Raw genomic sequence first — 9,365 nt, forward strand, 5'->3', positions numbered from 1 at the left:
CGTCCAATCTCACTGAATAGTCCCGTTAACAGCCTTTCCAGAGACATCCTGGTGGGGCTGACACTGATGGGGCAGCGCTGGGGGCAGTGCTGGGATTCACTCTGGGAATGGAGAACTTGGGGCAAAGCAAGCGAAACGGGGTTCAATTAATGGCTAAAAGAGCAAAGTTCACCCAGAGACCGACCCAAACTCCTTGGCCAGACTGAGGACCATGGCCGGGTCCTGACAGGGCAGAGGGAAGGGGTAGGAGGGGTTTGGAGGGTCCGGAGTGATGCAGCCATGGGAAGGGGATGAGGGAAGCAAGCAATGGCGATGAGAAGGAATTCGTCGCCTTTGTGAGGGTGGGGAGGCCCTGGCACAGGGTGCCAAGAGCAGATGTGGCAGTGCCCAAGGCCAGGCTGGACATTGGGGCTTGGAGCACCCTGGGACAGTGGGAGGTGTCCCTGCCGTGGCAGGGGTGGCACTGGGTGGGGTTTGAGGTCCCTTCCCATCCCACCCATTCCATGGTTCTGATTCTTCACACCTGAAACCCTTTGGGTGTGAAATCTTTCCTTTACGTGCTCCAGGTGCTCTGAGCCTCCGAGGGGAACAGGACCGGGGGAAGGAAGGGAAAACCAGGGAGAGAGAGGAAGGACAACCCCGGCCCAACAATGAGCTAGGGAGTTTGGGCTTTAACCCGGGCTTGTCGTTTCACAGGAGAGAGAATGTGCAAGTGGTCCCCAGTGGGGCCTGCAGGGACTCCTGGCCGTGCTCCCAGTCCCACCTTCCCAGGAAAGTCCCCGTGGGAGCACCTCTGTGTCCCGTGGCAGGTGGGAAGTGGCGCTTTGGTCCCTTTCACAGCAGAATCTGTCGTGTGTGACACTCGTGGCTCAGCGTGAGCGCTCCTGCTCCTGCTCGAGTGTGAGCCAAGAGCCGAGCGGGGACGGGAGACGGGAGCAGAGTTCAGCAGCAATGAGGCATCGGGTGGCAACCTCCACACCCAGGGTAATGAACACTCTCCAGGCTCCTCGCAGCTCTCCGGGAGGGAACAGCCTCAGCCAAGCTGCGTGTCCTGCGAGGGGGATGTGGAAGAGGGCATCCCGGGGGGTCCCAGGGTCCTCGTTCCTGCGGGGTTGGGATTTACTGGTTCTCCCCCAGATCAGAAACCCCCTGGGCGTGGGGAGAGCTGGGGGCAGGAGGTGGGTGGGACCAGCACAGCATCTCCCCGGGAGAGGAGTCAACGTCAGTGCCCCAGGAGAAACGAAGGGAGAGAGGGGAGAGGTGAGATGCTCCTCTGGACAAGCACTAAAATCATGCCAGAGGTTTCCAGCCCCTCTCTCGGCCCAGAGAGAGGTTTGGCTACACCTTCTCGGACATCCCCCTGGGCAGGGTCTGGGGGGAGTGGAGCTCCACGGACTGGCGCCGCCGGACCTCCCGCTCGGCCCAGTCCTGCTCGGGCTCGCAGCCCTTGAGGATGGCCAAGCGCTCCGAGAGGGTTTTGGCCTGCGGGAACAGGACGTAGTTGTAGAGGATCGAAGCTGCTGCAGCCCCAATCAGGGGGCCCACCCAGAACACCTGGGGAGGAGAGAAGAGTGGGGTGAGCAAAACCCAGCCTGGCTTTGAGGGGTGGGGAGGAGCTCTGAGGGACACTCCGGGGGCTTGGGTTCCTTCCTGGCAACAAAACACGAGGTCAGCTCTGCTCTGGCCATCGCTGGGGACCTGAACTCCTCTCCAGTGCCTGGATATTCCCAACCATCCCCTTCCAGCTTTCCCCCTCTGCTCAGAGCCTGGCATTAATGACAGGCCCATTGGGGATGTGCTGAGTGATGTGAGACCGTCTGCAGGAGCATTTTCCTACCCACTCACGGATTGCTGTGGGAGGAGGAGGAGGAGGAGGCAGCGGCCTGGGCCAGACACCTTGGCACACATCAGGAACCAGCCGGGCTCTTTGCAGATGAAAACAATAAAATCTCCTGATCTGGAAAGGGCCCAAGAAGTCCAGCTTCTGGCCCTGCTCAGGACAACGCCACCAATCCCACCCCGTGCCTGAGAGCGCCGCCCAAATTCCCCTGGAGCTCTGGCAGGCTCAGAGCCACGGCCGTTCCCTGGGGAGCCAGGGAGTGTTCCCAAAGGTGTACCCAGATCCAGGAACCAGGAAAGCTCCCCAGGACTGGCAGCAGCTCCACGTTCCATTGGTTTTTTCCCTGTGCTAAGTCATGTCAACAGACCTCACACCCCGATCCTGTTGCAACGCTCCCAGTGTGGAGTTTGGAAAAGCCAATTAAGCAGCCAGCAGCCCCACCTCCTGCTCCTAATCTCTCCATCTCTCCTCCAGCTGGGAGCTGGCATGGAAATGCCGGGATTTTGTCTGGCTTGGTGAGTTTCGAGGAATACTGGCAGTTTGGGGGCCTCATCCAACCCAACCCCCAGAGCCGAGTTCTCACCCAGTGGTCGCTGAAGTCTCCGACGACGACGGCGGGGGCGAAGGACCTGGCGGGATTCATGGAGCAGCCGGTGTAACGGATCTGCCGGGAACACCATGGTCGGTGTCAGCATTAAGCCCTTTCACCACATTTTATAAAATGTTGGGGTGTCATTAGGGTTAATCATTCCCTGAGCTGCTGCTTCACCCTCCAGCATTCCCGTTCCCGGAAAAGGGATTCCAGGAGCCGCCACCGCCTGAGTCAACCCGGTGAGGTGCCTGAGCTCGTGCGTCCCGAGTGTGGCGTTGCTGGGGGATGACTGCGGGCATGGGCTCCCAGTCCTGCCGACAATTCCCTGTCCTGCCTCTGACGAAGGACACAGGGGCCTGCGGAGCGTTGAGGATGGAAGGTGTGGTGTGACCAACAGTGTTTTCCTGTGGGCGCGGGGTGTGGGGGCTGCTTTGGGGCGTCATCCAGGTGGGATTTCCCTGAGCGTCCATCCCAAACACTTCCCAGGCTCGTCATGCTCTTGAGAGCCCCAGCTGCCAACACGGTCACTCCAGGAGAGATCCCGCGGATCCCTGGAGCTCCCTATGGGACTCAAGGAGAGGCAGAGTCCAGAAATTCAAGCTTTTCATGCCAAATAAAAGCTGAGCTCAGTCCACAGCTCTCCCATGGCTTGGATGGGATTTTTCCCTCTCTCCACTGGAAAACCACGGGTTACACATTCCCCTCAAGCCCGGAGACGCAGCCAAACCAACTTCGGGCATAAACAAAACGAGAACCTCAAAAGTGCCAAGTTTTGGCCCATCCACTCACCCCGAGGAGGTGCCCCACAGCCACAGAGAGGCCAATGGAGAGGGCAGGGGAGCCCAGGTTGTCCTCACGCCGCTCGTCTGTGGAAGCAAAGACGCACAGCACCAGCTGGAAGGTGAGGAACAGCTCCACCGTCACCGCCTGCCCCGTCGTGGTCTCATTGTGCAGCTGGAACAGGAGCAAAAACGTGTTCCAGGGCCGAGTTCCGTGAGCGGATGGGAGATGTGGAGAGGAATCCAAAATCAGGGGGAGCCAAAGGAGACAGGGGAGATTTTGGGCACCAGAAAGAAAAAATTTCCCAGGTAGAAGAAGCGGCTCAATGGGAAATGCTCGACTGATCTCTCAGGAAATTTTATTGGCATTTTTTTGGTATTTTTCCATTTTTCTTTTCCTCATACGCAGAATGCCTTTTGGAAAAGTTTACAGGTTGCATTTTGAAGACATTGAAAAGAAATATTTTGGCATGAAAAAAGAAAAAAATTCCCTTTCCACTTTTTTTGACTCAGAGAATTTGTCAGGTCTGATCTGGAGCTGTTCCTGGCTGCACCCCCTCTCCTCCAACTCTGTCCCTTCTTTCCCTGTGTCCCCCCAAATCTGATCCTGTTGCTCAGCGGTCCCAGGAAGGTCCTAACTGCCCTCCTGCCCGAGCTCCAGAGTCAGATCTTCCTCATTCTCCTCTCCAGTATTCCCCTCCATTTTTATCGGGATAATCTGTGCAGGCAGCAGCACGATGAACAGCCCACAGGGGAAAAAAACCTTCTCAAAATCCCCAGTTCCCACTTTCAGGTGGTTTAGGCAGTAAACCAGCAAAGCTGGAGCAGTCTGAGTCTCCCTTAAACCTCCTTTTATTACCCTGGGTCATTATCGGCCTAAATCCCTTTGTTCAGATTAAACCACAATCCCTCTTTTTAACCCTCTTAATCACGCTGCAGCTGAGTCCTGGCAGTGCCTCCCTGCCGTGGGAAGGGCGATTTCCATGAGCTGCTTCCCATCCCGATCCCTGCTCCTCCCTCGCTCCGTCGGGGCTGGGTGATGCTGATCCCGGCAGGTGCCTGTGCCGCCCTGGGATGGTGGGCACGGAGGGGGGACAGCGAATCCCTGGGTTTCGGTTCCTTTCCCTCTCCGGTTATCACGTGCCGCCGTGGGGAAGGGGGTGTTGGAGGCTGGGATACCACTGGAGAATCCCCCATGGCTTCCTAAGCTTCCCTGCCTTTATTTTTTCCCTGTCTGAAGTCAGCCTGAGATCCTTGTGATGCTTTAGGGAATCCATGTGCTGCGCTTTGGGATGACCCAGCTGGATCCCGTGGGACCATCCCGTCACAATGCAAGCAACGAGCTTAATCTAATGAAAATCTGGGATTTAGACCCAATCTCTCCTCTCCCCACCACTCCAGCAACCTGGAAATTGTGGCTTTGCCAAAGCAGAGCTGGGAAGAGGCTCCCACACCAGAGGGGAAGTTGGGATGAGCCTGGGACAGGAGGAAGGCACAGGTGCTATTTCGGACGCGTCCTTCCTCAAACCCCTGGGACCCCCAGAATCCAAGTCCTCCCCAGTGCAGCCCCAGGGGAAACTGAGATGGTTCTGACTCCACGGGAGGTGTTTGTGGCCAGCTGGATCCTTCCTCTGGCTTTAGGGACATTTTTGGCACCAATACGAAAAGAGGAAACATTTCCCAGGTGGAAGAAGTGGCTCAATGGGAAATACTTGATTGACCTCCGGAAATTTTAGCCCTAAAACCAGAGGAGGAAGATGAGTCCTGCCTTCATCCCTGCTCCCGGCAGGACCCGTGGAGCAGCAGGGTCCCGGTGCTGGGCTGCGGCATTCAGAGGCTCCCTCGCCGACCCCAGAAGGTCTTTGCTGGCCACAAGCCCCTTCCTCCCACCCCTCAGCCTTCCCAAAGAGCCTGCCCAGCTTTTCCAAAGACCCTGCCCAGCCTCCCTGTGCCCTCCCAAGCCCATCCTGTGCCAAAGCCTCACCTTGTTGAGGGCCAGGCCCTCCCGGGAGTCGGCCGGGGTGATCTCGTGCAGGATGGCAGCGCCCACCACCCCCCCCAGCAGCTGGGCCACCACGTAGAAGAGGGCACGGAGCAGGGAGAGCTGCGAGCCCAGGAGACAGCCCAGGGTCACGGCGGGGTTGATGTGGGCGCCGCTGACGTGGCCCAGGGCCTGCACCAGGGTCCCGATGGCCAGGCCGAAGGCCAGCGCGATCTGCAGGGTGCTCGGGGCCGGCGCCGAGGGCCAGTTCAGGGCAGAGCCGAGGCCAAAGAGGACAAAGACCAAAGTCGCCAGGAATTCCGCCAAGACGGCCCTGGTGAAGGCGATGGAGCGCAGTTCCCACATCATGGAGGCTCCCAGGAGTGACCCTGCCCGGAGTGTCCTCAGTGCCCACCTGCTGCTGTGTCCCTGAGGATGAGCTGGGACAGTGTTTATATATCTGGAGGCGGAGGGGCCACAGGATCAGCTGCTGAAGGAGATGGGATCGTGGTCCCAGGAAATCTGATGCTTTTTTCCTTCCGTGTTCCAGCTGAGGGAACATCAGATCCTGCCCCTTCTATTAAAGCCGGGGAATGCAGCCACCCTCGGGAGGTCGCACATCAGCCTCCAGTGCTGCCGGGAAGGACGGTTCCCATTCTCCTGGGCTTCCTTAGCTGGGATCTATCCCCTGAGCTGCTGTTGCAGCTGGACCCTGGGAGCATGGGAAGGGCAGGGAGCAACGGGGTCTGTGGAGCTGGAGCTGAGGTCGGGTTGTGTTGAAAATCAGACTGTGATTTAACAACCAGAAAAATCCAGGAACACAGAGCGATTCCTGGGGGTGTCCTGTGCATGGTCAGGGGCTGGAGTCAATGATCCTTGAGAGTCTCTTCCAGCTGAGGATATTCCACGATTCCATGCAAAGTGAGTGCAGGGGAGGCACAAAACTCCAGGTGATTCACTACAGCTCAGCTCCTCAGAGTACCAGAATTTTGCAGCCTGGGCACAGATTTCCTACCCAGAAAATTGGGAACCAGTCCCAAAGCAATGACTGTCAGAAATTCCTTTGTGAAAATGTGACCGCAGGGCTGGAGCACCAACTGTGCCCTAATTATGGCCATTTTGGCCAACTCAGCTCTTCAGAAACATCCTTTTAGTTCTTGGTGTCAATCCCAGAGCGAGATTTTCTTCTCTGGGATTTGATTCTTCCCATCTGCTCCTTGCCCAGAAAGTTTCTCTTCCCTTTTCTCCATTTCCCGTTCCTGAGGGATGTCTGTAGAGCCTTTTCCTTGCCCTGTCACTGGGGGTGGTGGCTTTGCTGGAAACTGAGGAGCTGGTTCTTGTTTTCCTCTCCAGAGCTGACTCTGTGGTGGGGTTGCTCCTCCGGGATAGAGCTGTAGCTGGAAGGGCCATTTTATCCCAGAGGGATGCAGAGGACCAGGTGTCCATTTCTGGGCTCTAACAGAGGCTCTCGCCCTACAATAAACTGAGTATTTTTCCCTTCCAGAGGAGCCGTGCAAGTGCCACGGAACTGCTGGGAAACGTTCCATATTGCTGGAATTATATCATGGAATCATGGGGCATCCCAAGCTGGAAGGGACCCGCAGGGATATGTGAAGGTTCTTTTCTCCATGACAGGTGGGGAACCGAGCTCCCAGGCGAGCAGAGGATGGATGTGGGTCTCTTCCAATGGAACGGTTCTTGTCTTCCCCCTTCTCCCTTCTCGTCCCCCTTCCTTCCTCCTCCTCTTTCCCCTCCCCCCTTCTCTTTTCCCTTCCCCCTTCTTTTCCCCGTTCTTCCTTCCTCTTTTCCCTTCTCTTTCCCTCTCCTCTCCCTCTCTTCCCTCTAAAACAAGGTGTTTGTGGGAGTATTGCTCTTAACAAGTGGGGGACTCTGGGAAGAACAAGTCCAGCCTGTGGCTGAGTCTGAACAAGGTGGGATTGTGGTCCTATAAAACCTTTTCCTCTGAAAATCCTCCCTTTGCATTGCATCCCGCCCCGGCATCTCTCCAGCCAGAGCTTTTCCATCAGTGGAGTCAGTCCCATAACACAGGTTTGGAGGCTAAAGGGGTTTGGGTGCTGCTGAGCCTCGGGATCGTGGTCCTCGCCAGGCTCGTGCTCCACGTGCCTGGCACAGGGCTCAGCCCTACTCAGGGCAGGAGTTACTCAGGGCTGCAATTACTGCAGGGAGGATGGAGAGCAAATCCGGGTAATTACTGGAGCTCATACCCTGCCTGATTAGTGGTTACTTGTGGGGAGTGTGGGGATGTCTCAGTGCTCAGGACTAATTAAAAGGAAGAAGTCAGCAGGATTAGTTCTGAGCAACTTAAAAGTCCAACCTCGTGGTCCTGAGTTTTGTCTGGAGATGCAAAACTCATTGCAGCTCATTTGTACTGAACTTGGAGATGTTGGTACTGAAACTGGAGATGTTTGTGTTGAGCTTAGAGCGGTCTGTGCCATGGTTGGACTGTGGGGAAAGGGTCGGAGCTGCATTTTGAGACCGGCTGTCGTGGGGTTCATGACCTGTGCTGGGAGATGGTGTTTTCCAGTAAGAACAGCCCATCCCAGTTTTCTCCAGAGACCGCCAGCACTGTAATCCCACTGCTTTTACAGAGGAATCCATGCACGGCACAAAACCAGGCCCTGCTGACTCCAGGCGCTGAGCCAGTGGCAGAGCCAAGGTTTCCTGGGAAAAGTGGGAGACCCCAGGAGCTGAAGGGTTGGGAATGGGCTGTTGAATCTGTGCTTGTGTCTAGGAGGGGGTCCTGGAGCTGCTGGAGGTGATGGAAATGTGGCTTTCCACCTCACCCCAGGTGTGCTGCTGCTTTGGGAGCAGCCAGGAGTATTCCAGCCCTGCAGGGAGCCCGATGAATTTGGGAAAGTGCATTATTTTACCTGTTAACCCCAGCTCCTGGGGTGTGACGGTGTTATCGGCCCTCCCCGGGACCAAGTGCAAATTTAATGATCTTGAGGAGAGGGTTGGCATCTGCAGAAAGTTGGAACCCATGTGGGTGCCTCACGTTTGAACCCCGTGTTGGAACCCCATGTTGATGCCTCATGCTGGTGCCCTGGTTCAGAGCCCCATGTTTGGAGCCCATGTTTGGAACCCCTGTGTTGGTGTCCATGTTTGGAGCCCATGTTGATGCCCTGTGTTGGTGCCTCATCTTTGTGTCCTGTGTTGGAACCTCATGTTTGGACCCCATGTTTGGACCCCATGTTGGTGTCCATGTTTGGACCCTGTGTTGGTGTCCATGTTTGGACCCCGTGCTGGTGCAGCAGGAAAGGTCCCCGTGCCACGTTTTGAGGAATGTTTTGGAGGTGCCACATTTTGAAGAACGTTTTGCAAGGCAGGGAACGGTTCTTGCACAACCAGGAGCTCCTCCAGTGCTTTAGATGACCCTGATATCTCTGCTCCCCTGGCTTCCAGGAAAGTATAAACATCCCGAGGTATCTCCATTCCATCTGAAATACCTCGGAGCCACAAAAAGATTTATTGCATAAACAACGGGCAGTTTTCCTGCTTGGATCTGATCCGTCACTGGAGTCCCATGTGCTGCCCAGACCCCGCTGGAAATCCCACTTTTTGCTCTTTTCTGGGAGCAGGGAACACCTGCAGGCAACTCCCCCTCCTCTAAAACAGTCTAAGGGACAACTTGAACTCCTGCTTCCCATGGCAGCAAACGCCCTTTTCATAGGACACTGGAGAATCCACCGCTGGAATAAGGCTTAGTACAAACTTTGTACGAACTGGGCTGGTTTTGGTTCTGCTGTTCCTTGAAATGCAAGATTTCTGTCCCACAAAGGAGGGGGAAAACTGGAATGGGGAAAACTGGAATGGGTAAAGCTGGAATGGGTAAAGCTGGAATCCTCTCTGAGAGTTCTCCAGGAGCAGCCCCTAAAAGAAAAAAATTAAATTCTTGTATTGTGACAAATCCTGTTCTTGGTTGAGGTTCTCTGTTGGCTGCCTGGAAAAGTGGATGTGCCGGAGCCTTTGGTCCCATTGTGTTCCCCAGCAGAATGTGGGGAATGGCAGCTGTGGGCCTGGGAAGCAGCACAGATGGGAATGAGGGAATGGACTCATCTGTGTTGGGAGCAGCAGGGGCAGAAACCCCTTGGCCTGGCTTCCACCAGGAATGAACCTCTCAGCCTGGCTTCCACCTGGAATGAACCCCTCGGC

The 9,365-nt window shown here is 56.1% G+C and overlaps 1 protein-coding gene across 1 annotated transcript; it reads right to left on the reverse strand.

Annotated features, from left to right (window-relative positions):
• Positions 1 to 452: 452 nt before the first annotated feature.
• LOC116436773 (aquaporin-2-like) lies at positions 453 to 5,801 on the reverse strand. Its single transcript, XM_032094162.1, has 4 exons — positions 5,196 to 5,801; positions 3,222 to 3,386; positions 2,424 to 2,504; positions 453 to 1,554 (listed from the first exon to the last, which is right to left on the reverse strand). The coding sequence occupies exons 1-4, from the start codon at positions 5,559 to 5,561 to the stop codon at positions 1,339 to 1,341; spliced, it is 828 nt and encodes a 275-aa protein (XP_031950053.1). The 5' UTR covers positions 5,562 to 5,801; the 3' UTR covers positions 453 to 1,338.
• Positions 5,802 to 9,365: the final 3,564 nt, after the last annotated feature.

This window comes from Corvus moneduloides, chromosome 30 (assembly GCF_009650955.1).
Source record: "Corvus moneduloides isolate bCorMon1 chromosome 30, bCorMon1.pri, whole genome shotgun sequence".
Taxonomy (NCBI): Eukaryota; Metazoa; Chordata; class Aves; order Passeriformes; family Corvidae; genus Corvus; species Corvus moneduloides.

What these genes read in the sequence shown, in the direction of transcription:
- LOC116436773 (XM_032094162.1), bottom strand. Translation starts at nt 5,561, where the DNA reads ATGATGTGGGAACTGCGCTCCATCGCCTTCACCAGGGCCGTCTTGGCG. An exon ending in CTGTGGGGCACCTCCTCGGG is followed by an intron (nt 2,505 to 3,221) that starts GTGAGTGGATGG and finishes TGTTCCCGGCAG; the next exon opens with ATCCGTTACACCGGCTGCTC. An exon ending in GAGACTTCAGCGACCACTGG is followed by an intron (nt 1,555 to 2,423) that starts GTGAGAACTCGG and finishes TCTCCTCCCCAG; the next exon opens with GTGTTCTGGGTGGGCCCCCT.